The sequence below is a fragment of the Elgaria multicarinata genome, chromosome 8 (assembly GCF_023053635.1).
Source record: "Elgaria multicarinata webbii isolate HBS135686 ecotype San Diego chromosome 8, rElgMul1.1.pri, whole genome shotgun sequence".
Classification (NCBI taxonomy): Eukaryota; Metazoa; Chordata; class Lepidosauria; order Squamata; family Anguidae; genus Elgaria; species Elgaria multicarinata.
Window position 1 is genome coordinate 113,300,405 of NC_086178.1, and position 17,475 is coordinate 113,317,879.

The 17,475-nt window shown below is 42.9% G+C and overlaps 1 protein-coding gene across 1 annotated transcript in view; it reads left to right on the forward strand.

Annotated features, from left to right (window-relative positions):
• The window catches only part of SCD (stearoyl-CoA desaturase), a 39,519-nt gene that overhangs the window by 14,463 nt on the left and 7,581 nt on the right, over window positions 1-17,475 (forward strand). The window contains exons 4-6 of the mRNA XM_063133204.1: window positions 257-462; window positions 1,617-1,849; window positions 4,405-5,197. Of these exons, the coding sequence (XP_062989274.1) occupies window positions 257-462; window positions 1,617-1,849; window positions 4,405-4,604 (639 nt within the window). The 3' untranslated portion in view covers window positions 4,605-5,197. The remainder of the gene's footprint in view (window positions 1-256; window positions 463-1,616; window positions 1,850-4,404; window positions 5,198-17,475) is intronic.

The following is a 17,475-nucleotide window of genomic DNA, read 5'->3' on the forward strand; positions in this document are numbered from 1 at the left end:
TCTTGCCAAAAATGCTATATATTTTATGGAAAAATACTGCAAGATTTCAGTTTCCCCTTCTGTGAAATGGACAGAGTGTTTGCTTACTTTAGAGCATTGTATGCAGGATTAATGAGGTAAGGAAGCTTCCCTGTAGATCCCTCTTAGGGATAGGGTATAGTATAAATCTAAAGAGTTTTGTTGGAGAAGCTTTCCGCTGAACAACATTAGCCGTCTCAAAGCATTGCTAATGTATCTGGCTTTGTGTTTCATCTAGAATGATATTTACGAGTGGGCCAGAGACCATCGTGCTCACCACAAATTCTCTGAAACGGACGCTGATCCCCACAATGCAAGTCGCGGCTTTTTCTTTTCTCATATTGGCTGGCTGCTGGTGCGTAAACACCCTGATGTTATAGAGAAGGGGCAAAAGCTGGATCTCTCTGACCTGAAGGCTGACAAAGTCGTGATGTTCCAAAGAAGGTGAGGAAAGGGTTGGCAGCACCTGGGGAGAGTGCGTTGCTTTCATTAAATAAAGACTAACCATTGGACCTTCTTTCCACCAACAGTTGTAAAAAGCAACCATCTATTTCATTGGTCAATGAATCCAGTTGATTAATAGGGAATTGAAATGTTTATTGGTAAAACTGAGATTGAAGGCCACACCCTTTCTTTCAAGCCATATTGTCTCTTGTGATGTACCAGAATAGTAACCAGTAATGGGAAATTAATCAGCAGGAAATATCTTGGATCTGTGGTGAGATAAAGATCTCCTTACTGCTAGGTGGCCATAGCTGAGCAATGCTTTGCTCTTTCCTCTCCCCGCCCATAAATCTTAATTTTGGCCTGGCTAGCTCTCTCAGAGCACACATCACATTTCCTCCGATGCTGTTTGACATAAAAACGCAGGCGTGCAATTATTTAGATCAACTCTTACCCTAACCCCATTCCTGCCATCAGCTGCTACAGTCCCTTGATTTTGCTTTCCCCTTCATTTCTAGAGAAGTAATGAAATTTTACACGTTTTCAAAATTTGCCAAGTATTCATAATTCAAGATTGAATTCATCATTCAAGACCTACGGGTTCAATTTTTGAATATTCATACTTTTGAACCTTTACAGCACGTTGAAAAAGTGTCCCGGGCACTTGTTGGGGGTGGGTGGCCATCTGGGTTTTGTCTTTTCTGCCTCACCCTCCTCCTCTGGAATCTGCCTTTCTTGCCCCCTTCCTTCTGCTGCCTACCTCAGAATCCCACCCCATTGCTTCTGCTCCCTGCCTCTGCACTCACCGCAGCAGCCCTAATGAGGAAGTGGAAAGGCAGCAGATGATCAGACCTGTGAGGTTAGGGGGCAGAAGCGAGGGCGAGGAAGAAATCCCCACTTGGGATGGTGGGGAATGTGTGGAAGGTAATGAAGGTGGGTGGGGATCTAGGGAGTCTGGGCTGGCACTGCCTTGCCAACCCTTTTGCTTTACACCCCTTGGTGTGAAGGCTGAAACTTACATTGACACAAATACTTGCTTTAGGGTGAAATCCTACAGAAAATGTGAGCATGAGCTAAAAATCCAGATTCTGAAAGTTTCAAATTCTGAGGTGATTTCAGTTTGTAAATTGCAGTGCGTTCATCTTTCCTTCCAGGTTTTACAAGTCCTCTGTGGTGATCATGTGCTTCTTAGTACCTGCCTTTGTGCCTTGGTACTTCTGGGGAGAACCCTATTTCAACAGCTTCTTACTGGCTTCCATCCTCCGCTATACAGCGAGCCTCAATGCCACCTGGCTGGTGAACAGTGCAGCCCACATGTATGGCAACAGGCCGTATGATCAGCATATCAACCCGAGGGAGAACCACTTCGTTGTATTTGGAGCCTTAGGTATGTGAGGTGTGCAAAGATTGTGGGAGTACCATTGTCTGGCTCCCATATCTTCTTCCACAATTGATCCTAGTAGCCTCAGGTGCAGGGAAAAGGATCAGCAAGTTCCCTTTGTCCTTTATCTCCTTCCTGACTCTCTCTTCAGATCAATGCAGAGATACGAGAGATTCCTCCTCAGCTTGTTACTTTTGTCTGCCTTTTATCAGTAATCCCTAAGCTGTTTCCACTTCCTGTTTCACTTTCCTTATATATTATTATTATTTATTATTTATTTATTACATTTTACACCACCCAAAAGCTGAAGCTGCTGCTATTATTATTATTATTATTATTATTATTATTATTATTATTATTATCCTCCTCCTCCTCCTCCTCCTCATCATCATCTTTATGTCCCGCCTTTTCCCCAGTGCTGGGACTCAAGGCAGTTTACAAGATTAAAACATGTACAATTAAAACATATAAATATAAATTACAAAAGTTAAAATAGAATTCAACCTACAGTAAAATTAATAACATGTTATTTTTTTAAAAAAACTGTAATAGATTAAAAGGTGTGTTGGGTGGGTGGGGGAATCCAATACATTAACACAGGTCCAGTATAGTTCCAAAAGCCTGCTGAAACAAAATTTTTTTTGCCTGCCTCTGGCACTGTAGCACAGAGGGGGAGCCATCCCCAGCCTCCCTGGGAAGAGAGTTCCAGAGCCTTGGAGCAGCCACCGAGGAGTCATCACATTGCCCTTTTCTTAGTTCTAAGCAGCTGTAGCTTCTTGAAAAATCATCTGGGCATCTCTATTGCCTTTTCAAAGGCCACCTCTAGAGATGGCAGCAATGGCAGGCAAGCTAGGGTCCAGATACAGCCTTGTGGGGCTTGTTTCAAAGAATTAGCCCAATTCTTCTCCAGTTCAAACGAAAATCAAAGCTGGGGAAGCGTTCCTAGCTTACCCCTAGCTCTCAGCATGGTAGGAAAGGCAGGAGTGGGCAACCTGTGGCCCTCCAGATGCTGTTGAACTCCAACTCCCATTAACCCCAGCTATTATGGCCAATGGCCAGTGATTATGGAAGTTGTACTCTATAAACATCTGGATGGCCACAGGTTGCCCACACCTGCAGTAGGGAGACTCAGGCCTACAGCTTCCAAGAAAAAAACCAGTGTTGTGATGGTTGCAAATGTTGAAAGACCTGTGTCGGAAGGTTGCTTCCCCGGCAAGCTGTTTATGTGTCACTGCCCATCATGCAGCTGGGACAGTTTACAACCTGGTAGCTCCATTACTGATTTTGTGAAAAATTGAATGATCTGTACGGCAAAAAGCTTTACACAGCTGCTTTTCAAGTGGCAATTGCATGAGGACATCGGGTCTCATGAAGGCAGGTTTAGAAAGCCCTTGATGTAAATTGATACTGGTTCAGGGAAGTTTCTAGATTGAAACAGCAGCATCTCTTTCAAGGATCTGAGCTTGAGGCTCTAAGACAAGGTGTGAACACTCCGATGTGCTGCATTCACTTCGTGTTGTGTGCTGTTGACGTTCCCCCTTTGGGGCCACCACGTCAGAGGTTCTCACTTGAATAGCCAGTGAGAGGTATCATGGAGACAATGATCAGCGAGCACCGAAAGCTCCCAGGATCACTTATTCACAATAGAACATGGATCTGGCTGCTGCAAGGTGGCCAGATGCAAAAGAGTGTGGGGTCCTGCATCTTTAATCGTTGCAGAACTATGCTAATATGCAATCCATTTTGAGCCGTCATGTTAATATTTAAGATGCATCTAGGGCAGAATGCTTCTAGGGCAGATGAAGACTATTCAGATGTCCTTGACAGTAACCGTCCCTTGGTCTTGGCTGATAAAGGCCTTGTTCTCATAGGAATAGAAAAAAGAGCTTTAATGTGCTTTTCAGTCTCTGAACAGTTACCTCATTTTAACAAAGCCTTAACTTGCTTTAACTCTTCTGTTATAAATGAAAGAGGAGAATAGGTATCCAAATTCATCTTGAAAGAGCAGTGTTAACCTCCCCATACTTCTAAACTTTGTTTAAGGCTGTCTTTTCTAATCTCTGTACATGCTGCAGTGTGATCATAAGCATGTTTATGTAGAAGTGAGACCCGCAGACTTTAATGGCAAGTGTGTGTAAGACTGCAGGGCTACGAAAGGAGGGCTGCTCCCTCTGTAGCAGGCATATTTCTGTGATAGTTGCTTCCATTGAGAAAACAGCAAAGGAGAAGCATCACAAGACTTTACAAAATGTTATGCTATTCATGAAAGATGGGGCATTTAATCCTGAGTTTGTTTGTTTGTTTCTTGAAGTATGTGAATAGTACAGAATAAGGTACCTCTTTAGAAGTATCTGATGCTAACAGAGGACAAACACATTGAAGAATAGCAGTAAGAATCAGATATATTCTAGCTGCAGATTACCACAGCTCACCTGCTGCAAGAATGGGAATACTGACTTGAGTGAGCTGTTTTCCATAGTCTAGTTTCTATTTCCTAGTACGAGTAGTTATAGACACAACTTTGTCTCTTATGATTTCTCTTCCTATTTCTTTTTCCCTAGGCGAAGGCTTCCACAACTACCACCATACTTTCCCCTTTGATTACTCAACCAGTGAGTTTGGCTGGCGGTGGAATTTCACTACAGGTTTCATTGATCTTATGTGTTACCTCGGCTTGGCCAGTGACTGCAAGAAAGTAGCCAAGGAGACCATCTTGGCCCGGAAAATTCGGACTGGTGATGGTAGCCACAAGACTGGCTGAAGGTCTGCTTCCCTCACCTCTTTTGACCTCCTCTTTCTCTTTCAGATAGCCTGGGCATATGTTTAATGTTCTGTTTACTAACTATCAAGCATTGCTTTCAGTATGCTCAAGGTGGTGACTTTAACCCATTCCAGCTCTGTCTTTTGAAATGATGTATTTAAGGCCTGTAATTTTCCCTTACTAGGGGGCTGCCTTTCTCTGTCTCATGTTCTGTTGCTCTCTGGCAAAATCTTCCTTATCTTCTCTGTGCTCTCTCTCATTAGAAGCTGGTGGAGCACCCCCACCTGCTGTCTTCCCAACAATGGATCATTGGGATTGAGCCAACAGGGTTGCACCAAAGTAGGGATTTCTTTTCCCAGAAATAGCATGAACACATGCTTGACTACTGGTCATCTCTTCTGCTTCCTGTCTCTTGAAGCTGGTTCCTTTGAGGAGAGGAGAGGGAGTGGTCCTCTTTTTCTTGCACAGAAACGATAAATTGGACCTCTTTAGTCAAGGGTTCTGATATCCCTTGGCAAATGAGAAAGGGGTGGATGTATCGTGGTAAAGGCTAGGGGTGGAGAGGTGAAGGAGAAAATCTTTTTGTAAGGGTAGTAAATTAGCATACAGGCCAGTCCCAGAAATAGGGGTTGATTTTATTAACTGGAGCTGGGATAGTTTTCTACCTCCATTCTTGCTCTAGTGACATTACTGGTCTTTTCCTGCACTTGGCCACTGACTAGAAAGCAAGAGGTACATGCAGAATTCTGAGTGCTTGATGATGCTGAAACAGATTTAGTTGAGAAAATGCTTCAAATTGGGGTGGGGTGGGGAATGGATAAGTTTGAGGATAATACCAAAATAGAATAATGCTAACCAGCACACAACTGCTAGAATATTAAATGATATCAGAAGACCTGGTGTAAACAAACATTTTATGTAACATCATAATTGTACTGCATCGCGTATCAAGCATAAGAATACAAATAAAATTAAGGGTTTTTTTTGGTGGAGAGGCTCCTGTTATTCCATCCCCTTTTCGTTCATGTTCTAAAGTTGTTCCTGTGTCTCACAGTCCTCATATACAGGTCTTTGAACACTTTTTGAAAGACATTTGCCAACTTGAAAATTAAGGAAGTGGATCAAGGGGGTGGTATTGTACTGTTAAATGAGGAGGACTATTTAAAGAAGGTACATAGACAATTGCAAGATGAACTATGTTACAAGTCCATTCCGTCAGATCCCACAAGGCATATTTTTTCCATTATTAACACTGTTGTGATTACGGCAATGCTTATGGGACTAACAGATGAACAAACCGCAATTTTTTTACAGAGCTTTTATCTACGTATATCTGTATTATACATTATTCCAAAGTTTCACAAGCCTCCCCTTGGCTGTCGCATCATTTCAGGCTCAAATTTGGTATTGGAGCCATTGTCACAGTACGTGGGCTGCTTTTTACGTCCCTTCGTGATCAAAATGCCCTCCTACTCAAAGGATACCACTGATTTCATTAACAAAGTATTGCTCAGTTATTGCAAACTACTTCTGCTCAGTTATTATACAGTCTTTGTAAACTATTTTTGCTCAGTTACCATAAACAACTTGTTCAGTTTCTGTAAACAGTTATTGTATTCTTACACTTGATACGCGATGTGGTACAATTATGATGGTATATAAAATGTTTGTTTACTCCAGTTCTTCTGTTATCATTTCATAGAATCATAGAATAGCAGAGTTGGAAGGGGCCTACAAGGCCATCGAGTCCAACCCCCTGCTCAATGCAGGAATCCACCCTAAAGCATCCCTGACAGATGGGATGCATTTAATATTCTAGCAGTTGTGTGCTGGTTAGCATTATTCTATTTTGGTATTTTCAACTGCTGCCTTCTGTATTCTTTAATTGTAAGTTTGAGGGTAAACATGAATGTGCCAGAGGCATTCTTTCTAACAGGAAAGAGGAAGTGGGAGATACTGGAAGGATTTGAACCAAAGCTGTGTCACAGACTCAAGCTGCTATATGTGCAGGAAGAATGGGTTTTACTTTAGATGAAGAATGGTGTGATTGCTGGTATATGTCATAACCGATTCTTTCTATTCAGCTTAATATGGCAGCTGAAGTTCACACTGATCCCTCCAAAGGTCAACTAAGGGCTAAGATCAAAGGGCCCAAATAAGCTATATTTCCCCTTTGGGGAGCTTTATGTTCTTGAAAGTTCAAGGCAGTGTTTGTTTCTACCATTCATGCTACTCCTGCATCAACTTTCAAGGCATCTACTGCCTCTTACCCCTTTCCCTCTTTCTAGCATTCCTTCTCACCCCCCTTACAAATGGTAGAGGAGGAGATGTGGTTGTCTCCAGCTCCCTTGCAAGAGAGCTCTTGAAGGGAGAGGGAGAAGAGCCCCCCACTGCGAGATGAACCACAGAAATAGTGGCTTCCAAATGGGGGAGTTGTTTGAACAGCCATTTTAGACTGGGGTTGTTGTTTTTTAATACAGTGGCAAAGGTTGCATCATTCATACAGTTGGTTTGATTATCTCAGTATTTACTACTGATGACTGACAGGAGAAGTTACAGTGGTAAATGCAGGGACCTGTTGTAATGTGAGGGACCAGATTTTGTACTATAGTGTACTAAGGATGGGGAATTTTGGCATGTGCCATTTATTTATTTTAAAATGGATGTATCCCTTGAGTTTTTCTCTGTACCACACCTGTTTGTCACCTCTCCTTTTAGTATCTAGTCACCTTAATGATTAGTATTGTATTTCAAGTAATGTAAAATGCTAGATAAAATGCAATCTGTTGATTGTTCTAACAAAATGCCAGTAGGAGGATTAAAGAGAAGCTAATTCTTGCTCTTGACCATTCCCTGAGAGATTTAGCACAAGTTGTTCAAATAGATTTCCTCTTCTTTTTACCGAGAGGGGAAGAACAATCCATAGTTCAAATGCCAGCACAATCTATCATCAGTTTATGGCAGCTGAATGAGAATAGGACACTGACAAGGGGCTCATCTACACCAAGCAGGATATTCCACTACGAAAGCCGTATGAAAGTGATATATAAAAGGCAGGAGCCACACTTTATAGCGGTATTGAAGTGCACTGCAGGATCTACATTACTGCTTTATAGTGGTACTGAAGTGCACAACTGTGCGGGCCCTTGACACGTCTTCACCAAGCAGGATATAACACTATGAAAGTGCTATATGGTATGTGTCAATAGACCCCAACAGTTGTCAGTGCACTTCAATATCTCTATACAGCAGTAATGTGGCTTCTGCCTTTTCATACCGTTTTCATAGTGGAATATCCTGCTTGGTGTAGATGAGCCCTAAGTCCCATTATGCAGTTGCTTGTATAGTGGGGTTATTGGATTGTTCTGCTGTGCCCAAATATATTCAAATTTGAATTGCTTATTGAGAAGCATTAAGGCTTAGCAAAATTTAAAGAATCAAAATCCAACCCAACAGAAAGCAAAACACACAGAAAAACTAAAAAGAGAGAATATGCCAGTTAAAACCGAGTCATGTACCATCCCTATGCTCCAAAAGTTGGTTGTGCTGAACTGCAGAGTCAAGTTTCTGAGACTATGGCTGCATTTGGATGACACTTCAGTCAATGGAGTGTGAATAGTCTACTCCACGGATGACTATTTGCATGCCGCACTTGGGTGACACGGAAGTAGTCATGCATGGAGTAGAGTATTCACACTCCACTGACCATTCGTCTCTTTCTCCCCCCACTCTGCACCCGCTCCACCGAATGGCGTCACTGTTCCCGCTTACTTTTTTGGGGCACTGCTGTTCCGTGGGGAGGAGTGTCGGGGGGGGGGGGCAGAACAGATGCAAATTGTGGAAACAAGCTGCAGCCGTCGCAGGAGAAAAAAGGTGCATCACCTCCCCTGTCAGAGGAGGCGATACACCTGCTGGTGCTCACTGCCGCAGCGGGAAAGGCACCATGGGCGCCAACATGTCCTTTGCTGGTGGATGGATCTTGTGGAATCCATCCGCCATGCAAGGAAACCGTTCCGCAGCTTGTTGCTTTTTTTCCCCTGGTGGGGGTTGGAGGGGTGGTCCCAAGTGAAAGCAGAGGCTCAACAACCCAGTTAGCTAAAGGCCAATTGTACCATCTGAAGGACTTCATCATTTTTTAGGCAGAAGTACAAGGAATTACTGCAAACCCCTACAAGCACTTTATTCCTTTCACTTGACCAATTCAGTATGTGGAGAGGCCATGGCCTCAAGCAGGCTTTACTCTCCTGTACACACTTCATTTCGTCCTTCTTTTGCTTAAGTGCATCTTTAGAGAACCACATGAGGTGCTGAAGGAGGGGAGGAAAATAGTTTTGCTGAGGGCCACTTGGGCGCCTCTTCACACATTGCATTTTTAGGTGTATCCCAAACTTTAATTGTGCACCTAAAAATATAAAGTGTGATTTGACAAACAGGTGCTTGAAAGCATGTGCTTCATTCAGATAAACTTGTCAAAGTACCAAAAACAGCTGAAGTGTACATTTGAGTACAGCTTCAGGTACACTTAGTGGCAACCCTTCAGCAGGGTATTCTGTGTAATCACTGCGAGCCTAGCTATGTGCGGTAATGGCCCTGCCAAGTTGTGAATTATAGGTTATTTGCCTATGTCAATGCCAGTCCAACACAAGGCATTAAAAGTGATCCCTCCTCTAAATTCCACCTGGAAGAAATTGGGGCCAGAAAAACTGCTTTCTTCCCTCATAATGGACTTCCTGTACACTGTTTGGCCTCTCTCTCTCTCTCTCTCTCTCTCTCTCTCTCTCTCTCTCACTCACACACACACACACACACACACACGCGTGCGAATGCTACTGACTCAGGTGTTAAGCTTATTAACTTGTGATGGATTGTGTGAATCCAAATATTTGAATGCAGGGTGAAAACAGAAGTAACCAATCAGTTCCTAGACACTTTTTGGTAAAGGACAACTATTTTGATGTGCCTTAAGCTTTTCTTTAACATACATAGGAGTACCAAGAGCTGTTTGCAGTATTTTATTTTCATCTGTGCTAAATTATTTCAGAAAAACCTTTCCAAATGTATTTTATATGATTGACCTGCATTATAGTGTGGGTCCAAGTAGGTGTGTGTGTGTGTGTGTTTAATGTATTTAGTTAATTTTCTGTTAAGTTAAAAGATGCTTGCATCACTTAAAAAAACAGAGTCTGCTTTGCTTTTCCATAGCGTATAGTGTAGCTTCTCTCTTCCTCTTCCTCAGGGTGCTTCCAGACAAGGCTTTTGTTATGCAACCACCCTGCCTCATTCGCGGAAATTCATGGGGTATCAGGTGTGTCTGGAAGCCATTGACTTCCATTTGTGCTTCCCCACTGCTTCTTTCATCTTTTTTCTTTCCACAAAAAAATCTGGGAAGGAGGGAAAGACAAAATAATCACACAATGTCTTGATGGGTTGCGCTAGGAGCCGTCTATCTGGAAGCACCCTCTGTTTTGTTGTACGGGCTGGAATGTTGTATGGTTAGAGTATATGGTTTAGCAGTCCAAGCGGCAGCGGCAGCAGCCTGGTCATTGGGAATTCTGGGTTCTGCTCCTAATTACAGCTTAGACTCACTGTGAGAGCAGCGGGCAAGTCCTTTCTCTTCTCTTCTGCCAGCATTTCCTTATGTGTCTGGTTTATGCTGACAAAAACCCTCAACCTTAAAAAAGGGGTTCTAATGTGGCTTAAGTCTTACATAGCATAATGTTCAGAGATGTATGGCACTTTATTTCTGTTGACTATTGGGACGAAATTGGCTTGCATCTCTGTCCTTCAGTTTAACTGACTTGGGGTCAGACTGACCATTTGTTAGTAATATTCAAGCAGAAGTAATAATAGCAAACCATCATACTTCAGCAAGCAAAATAATTTCTTGCCTTTATTAGAATCTGGAAAACCAAATGTCTGAACAGTAGCGGCTGTGAAGGTTAATGTGAATTGTTTTTAAGTTCCGATGCTCTTGAAGTGTGTGTAGGATCTTTCTTTGCTTTTCCATTTCCAATATTTTATGTACTGAAAAATAATTTCTTCTAATATCAAGTTGAATGTCTGGATTATGCTGATCTAAAGTTTTGGTTTTTGTTTATAATAAAATGGTTGATTTTCAAATTTGATGGACTGTTGACTACTTTTTGTGATCTCTCTGGACATTCCAGAATATGAAGCCTTCTGACATATGTTCCGTCATACGTTCTAGCATGTGTTCAGAAGAAGACATGAATTCCTGTCTCCCTGTTTGGCTCTCTCTTCCTAAGCTTTATGTTATCTGTTCCATAGACCATTTCCTTTGAAGGAGACTGCTCTAGAATCCTATGGTGTCTTTGTGAAAAACAAACAAAACAACTCCCCCAGTTTTTAAGTACACACCCTCAAGCTGGGAAGGACTATCAAAGCAGCAGGCAGTAAGGGTGGGCCTAGTTCCATGCACCCAGCTCCCAATCCAATATGCCCTGATCTCCTGAGTTGCTCCTGCCCAACCAGCTGTCTTTTTCATTACAGGACAACCAGTTCGAAAACTTAATTCCTTTGAGTTCAGCTCCCATTTCAGTGCTTGCATGTGCCTAACCAAAACTGGATGGGGGACTCCATTTTGACTATTAATTGACCTGAGTTGCTCCGTTAATAAGCAACATTCCCTTCCTGAATCACTATGGGCTTTAAAGGGAAGGTGATGCTGATGTGTTGTTATCAGCATTGATTTGCTAAAATGATAGTGTATGAGCTGCTTTGAAGACCTGTAATTTGGAATAATGTGCACTTTTCAGCCCAGGTCCTGTACACAAAAAGCTAGACATAGTCCAGGCTGAGGCTTATTTCAGTTTAAAGTTGGCCGAGGCCCCATGCCAGGAGTGTGGTGCCAATCTCAAAGCATGCAGCTGAACACGTAACAGCACCCACTCAGCACTTTGCAACTGGCCAAGCCTGAGTCAGTGTGTCACTTGAGTTCAGTCACCTAAAACCGCAGAGTGAATGAGAACCAGGAGGAAATTTCTTTCTGTAACACTGCAGATATGGAAAGCAGCCCTGATGACTCAGTCAACCAAAGAGGAACTGGGGGAAGCAGGAACATCTTCCTTCGTACTACCTGCTTTGTATAACATTACCCTCTGTTGGTTAAAAAGCTGTTGTGTCCTCCTACCCTAGAGATCAAGGCCTTAGCTGTAGTGTGATTGTTTCAGAATGACCCCACTCCTGTTTCACTTGCTGGCCTCCTGCATAAATAACTACCATTCACTTCCGTGAATTTTCTCTCTACTCCCCCTCTGTGAGAATTCACCATGTATGTTATTTTCCTTGATGCAACTTCAAAGGAGCTATCCTGTGCTCCATTAAACAAATAGGAACATACAGGTAAGTCATAGCTAGACTTGCATAAAGATCTTGCATTGCTAAGATGGCTCTGCATATTCTAATTGGCTAATATGGACATCACCAGAACGTGTTCCACTTTCAGGTCTCAGACCAAGAACATGTAAGTAATAGAAAGCTTCTGAGGATCTGCAAAGAGCCTTTCTTATCACTGAACAACAGTAACCAGTTAGCAGTTAAAAGTAGAGCTGTGCACAAGTGACCTCTCAGAATTCTTCAGGGGAAAGAATGCAGCCACCACACACACACACACACACAAACAAAAAAAGGTGAAGAAAGTATGGTGAAAACTCTGAAACATGTCCTTTTATTTCTAGAGGGTAAGAAAAGAAAACTCTCAGAAATTTCCTGAAAGTTGTCTTTCCCCATGAAAGGGGCTTCCATTTTTCTGCCTTATTCTCAGGGAAGTTGACTGTACAGTGAAAGGCAGGACACTCACACACACTCCTCAGCCATCTCATAACCAAACCCATAAGAACTTCTCCGAAATTTCTTCTTCAAATTTCTTTCCGAAAGCAATTTCTTTTCTATCAAATTGAATGAGAATGGTTGAAAATTTTGTAGAGGAATTTTTGGCACAGTCCTAGTCAAAAGTTCTGCATTGCTTTGCATACAAAACTTATTCTACACAGCAACAACAAAGTTGCTTTGTAATTAGTAACCAGATAGCAATCATACAGACATCTACAAACCTCAGTATTTAATTTCCAGAGAGAAATGTGGGCTGACACTAACTGCCAATTCTTGATTAGGTGTGTGAAATATATATGACTGGCAAATGTTTGTAGAACAAAGCTGAATGCCTCTGGTGCAAGGCTAATGCAGATATATGCACTGAAGGCTTCCTCAGCCCTATTCCATGGGAGGAGAGTATGGGGGTGGCTTGCTATTACTGATCATGCATGTAGACTTTTAGAACTCCCCATCCAACACTTTCCCAAGGGGTTAAACCTCAACTATACATCATCCTAGCAAAATCAGATCATAATTTAAATTGTTGGAAAAGTGCCCAGCTCTGAACCAGAGTTGCTAAGAAGCCAAGAAATTCCTAGATAAGCAAAATCGAGTGAATGTTCTCTTAAAGAACAGTGGGAACCTATCTCTTTGAGGAGATGCTTGCCAAAAGAACAAAAAGTGTATTTCCATGAATTTTTTTTCAGCTAGAAATTTCCTGTTAGATGGGGCCTATGTATGCAGCACCAGAGAAGATAGTGTATAAATACCTAGCTACCTCCCATGCGAGGTAGGCACATGCTTTGCAGCAATTAGCTCCAGTGCCTCTTTATTCTGCAGAATAAACGTTCATTTTATTTTATTTATTACATTTTTATACCGCCTAATAGCCGAAGCTCTCTGGGCGGTTCACAAAAATTAAAACCATAATAAAACAAACAACAGTCTAAAAACACAAATACAAAATACAGTATAAAAAGTATGTTTGATCCATACTTCATCTCCTCTCCTCCTTGTGTGCTGAATTGGACTTGGTACACCAGGGAACGAGCTATTTTTGCAACAAAATGAGGTTGGTAATTAATGCCATGGAAGTGGAAACACTTTACATGACTAACCGCACATGCAGCAAACATATATAAAAGGGAGTAGGATCACAATTTTGCTGCTGTTGATTTTATTGCTAATTTTATTGTGTTTTACTTTTTTATTGTTTGTATTGCCACATTGGTTTTTATTATGTGTTTTATTGTTGTATGCCGCCTTGGGAGGGCTCTTCCCTTGAAAGGCAACCCAGAAATATTTTTAATTAATTAATTAATTAAATACATAAATAAAATGGCGTATGCACTTATACATACTGAGACCCAGTATTGGGCAAAAGGCAGGATACAAATAAATAAATATAATTATCATCGTCATCATCATCGTGATCCACATCTTCCATGTGTAGAATCATAGAATCGTAGAGTTGGAAGGGCCCTATAAGGCCACCGAGTCCAACCCCCTGCTCAATGTACATTCATTGTATATATAAATGGATGGATGAAAAGGGCATCCATTCATTCTATCTGGCAGGGCTGGGTCTCCTTGAGAGTAGGGACATTGCTAGGTTCTTAAAAGAGCTGGGGCACAGGCCAATAACACAAATTTGGATCATTACATTAGACGTGTGCACTGACTCCTCACCCCTATGCTGCCCACTTCAATTCAGACATGGATTCAACAGTTTGGAAAACGTCCCACTTCTGCTCGGGCCAATTTGGAATCTGTCCACCTCAGCTCAGTACCAAAACCAAGTCAAAGTTCAGAAAACGGAGCCTTCATGCTTCTTGTCGACTATCATGGGAAATTTTAAAGAAAAACACAATTTTTTTCTCTTGGTCAGAATTGGGTGATAATTGCAGGCATAGTAGCCCCTTAAAAGGGGATTACACCTACCCAATATCAGAAAAATAGGTGCAGGTTTTTTTGTGCTACGTGCCTTTATATTTTGATTTTCTTTTAAAAGGAACAGCCAATAACATTTTTATTCACTGGAAGAATTGGAGGGAAATTTCAGGATTCATCACCCCATCAGAGATCATTTCTGCCAAATTGCAGAATGACAGCCACAGGTTTTTTTGTGCAAGTGTAGCCTTGACATTTTGAGGGTCCCCAAAAGAGAGCGTACAAATCTCCCTATGTTCTTTGTGGACCATTGTTATGAAAAGTATAGGTAGCCCAGCGACGTCCCTAAGTAAGGTTTAGAAGGATAGGTGCAGCAGTTCATGTGGAATTGGGAGTTCTCCAATTTGGGGGAGGGAGTGATTTGCTTTCCCTTCAAACCCCCATGTTTTTTAGGTAAATTTGTTTGAAAATGCTCAGGTCATTAGAGGTGTCCTTCAGACAAGAAACCTGCAAAGTTTGAGAATAGGAGTAGGGGCCTAGGAGATTATGATGACTGAAATGCAGTTGATGGCTTTTTCATAGTTAAGTGTGCCGGCACTGGAAGACTGGGCATCTCATGGTCCTATCCTTGCCCTCCCCCAAACCACACTGATGGGAGACTATGGTAAAAATGTACCCTAGGATTAGAAGGCGAACTTGGGGGGATTCCACACGTCGCACTGAGGGTGCTTCCATGCGCCCCCAGTGCGGCCCCAAAGCGATCGTGTAGCTTGCCTGGAGAAGAGATGAGGAAGAGGCGTCCTTGCCGCCGCCGCCGCCGCCACCCACCTACTTCCTTGCCGGCCGGGTCAGAGAGCTCAGCGGAAGAAGGCGGGGTGGAGAGAAGCTCTCCACCCCGCCTTCTTCCGCCGAGCTCTCCACCCCGCCTTCTTCCGCCGAGCTCTCCGACCCGGCCGGCGAGGAGGTAGGTGGGTGGTGGTGGCTGCGGCGGCAAGGACGCCTCTTCCTCGTCTCTTCTCCAGGCAAGCTACACGATCGCTTTTGGGCCGCACTGGGGGCGCATGGAAGCGCTCTCAGTACGACGTGTGGAATCCCCCCCAGACATTGAATCAAACTCCCTCCTTCCTCATGCAGCTCTTAGTGGAATAAAGCAAAATATGTTATTTTAAGTCATAAAGGCTGCCCGATTCTGCTTGGGTTTCAGACTTGGTCTGAATTCAATGCACAAATTTAGAAGTACTAGAATTTATATACATTACCCTAATGTTGCATGTGCCTTTGCACGTGTTCTGCTTGTGGATTTCCTATGGGCAGCTGTGTACACAGAATGCTGGACTAGACAGACCTTGGTCTGATGCAACAGGACTCTTCTTATGTTCTTCAATATAGCGCATATATGCCTTTGAGCATACGCAGAATGCTTTTCTTTCACCACTGAGTACTTACGTTCTTCTCCTACCAATTATGTTCCCCTCCATCCCTCCTCATTCTACTATCCTCTAGCCACTCTTCTTAGAAACAGATGTCTCGTTTTCTGCAAACGCCAAATCAACTGGCTCCTTTCAGAGAGGTAACACGTTTAGGAGGCTGGGGGGAGGGTTGGAAGAACTGCACATACTTAAATTAACTTCATGAGGTGAGTTGGCTGACGTTGCATAGTCCTAACTCTCCGTTTGAAATAATCTGAGGCCTGCAGCTAGTTAGGAGCAATTCAATTAGAGGGGGAGGAAGAAGTTGTGGAGGCTATTTGAATTCCTTGCTATGCTGAAGCTACTGAGCCTCTGCCAGAAGGGGCAGTAAAATCAGAAGCTGTGTGCAATATCAGTATTTCACCTGGACCTTTTCCTGTCCTCGCCTCCCCCTCTTCAAAATGTCATTGCAAGCAAGCGCCCGACAGGGGTCATGTAAGGGCAGAAAAGTAGGAGGAGAGAGAACAAAGAATGAGCAGACTGTGGAAGGAAAAGGTCTTATTAAGTATAGTGTTCAGCAAGGCTGGGAGGCCTTTCAAGTAGTAAGTAGAGCTAATTAGAACTAGTTTAGAACAACTGTGCAAGCTTATTTCTGTCAGGATTCTCAGGAAGAGTTCACCCCTCCTTCTGCTTCCTATCTTTGAGCCTTTTAGAGTTCTTTGGGAAAGTGACAAAGATTTGGAAAGGTGGAGGCCCTTGTTAAAAGAGTCACTCAGATTGTAGCATCATCTTGGTGGGCTGAGCAGTGCTGCTCTGTTTGGACATGGGCATAGGGTGACCATATTTTGGAAACCAAAAAGGAGGAAAACATGGCTACTCCAATGGGGCGTACCCACCAACATGTCCAGCGCCCAATGGGGCATACCCACCAACATGTCCAGACCCCAAGGGGGCGTGCTGACCAACATGTTAGCGCCCAAGGGAGCATACCCATCAACATGTCCAGCCCCCAAAGCGGTGTGCCCACCAACATGTTCAGCGCCCAAGGGGACGTCCCCACCAACATGTCCAGCCCCCAAAGGGGTGTGCCTACCAACATGTCCAGCCCCCAAAGGGGCGTGCCTACCCAAACATGGCCTTGGTCACCTGTCTGATTTCACAGCACACAATTAAGACAAACCTGTTCTGCATAACATCTTAATGTTAAAATCGCTGGAATAAAGAACAAGTGAGACATTCAATGTAGCTGAAATTAACTTCACTCATCCCTACTTTTGTAGCTTTTGCAGTACTTTGAAGCTTTTGCTATACTCTGTGTGATACAGTCTCCCCTTCCCTCAAATATCTTTTCTGACTGCAAGTCCTTTACTGGGTGACCATAGTCTCACCTTTCCTAACATTTAACACTCTTTCCCCCATCACCTTTCTCATATTCATACTCACAGATTCAGCATACTGCTACCACTGAACAAATGAAGCAGTTGACAAGTACAGAAAAATCTAATACAACAAACCAGCAACCAAGCTTTCAGAAAGAGTATAAACTTCTATTATCCTGCAAACGTTAGCCATGGAACAAAATGGACTAAAAGCTAGCACCTATTAGCTTGTTGTCAACAGGAAAAAGTTCGAATTATTCCATTAGTCACATCAGTCACCAGCATCACATCATACACTCTCTCTCTCACACACACACACACCCCTCAGTCTTACCTCCTACTTGCTTCTTCTCCTCCTAC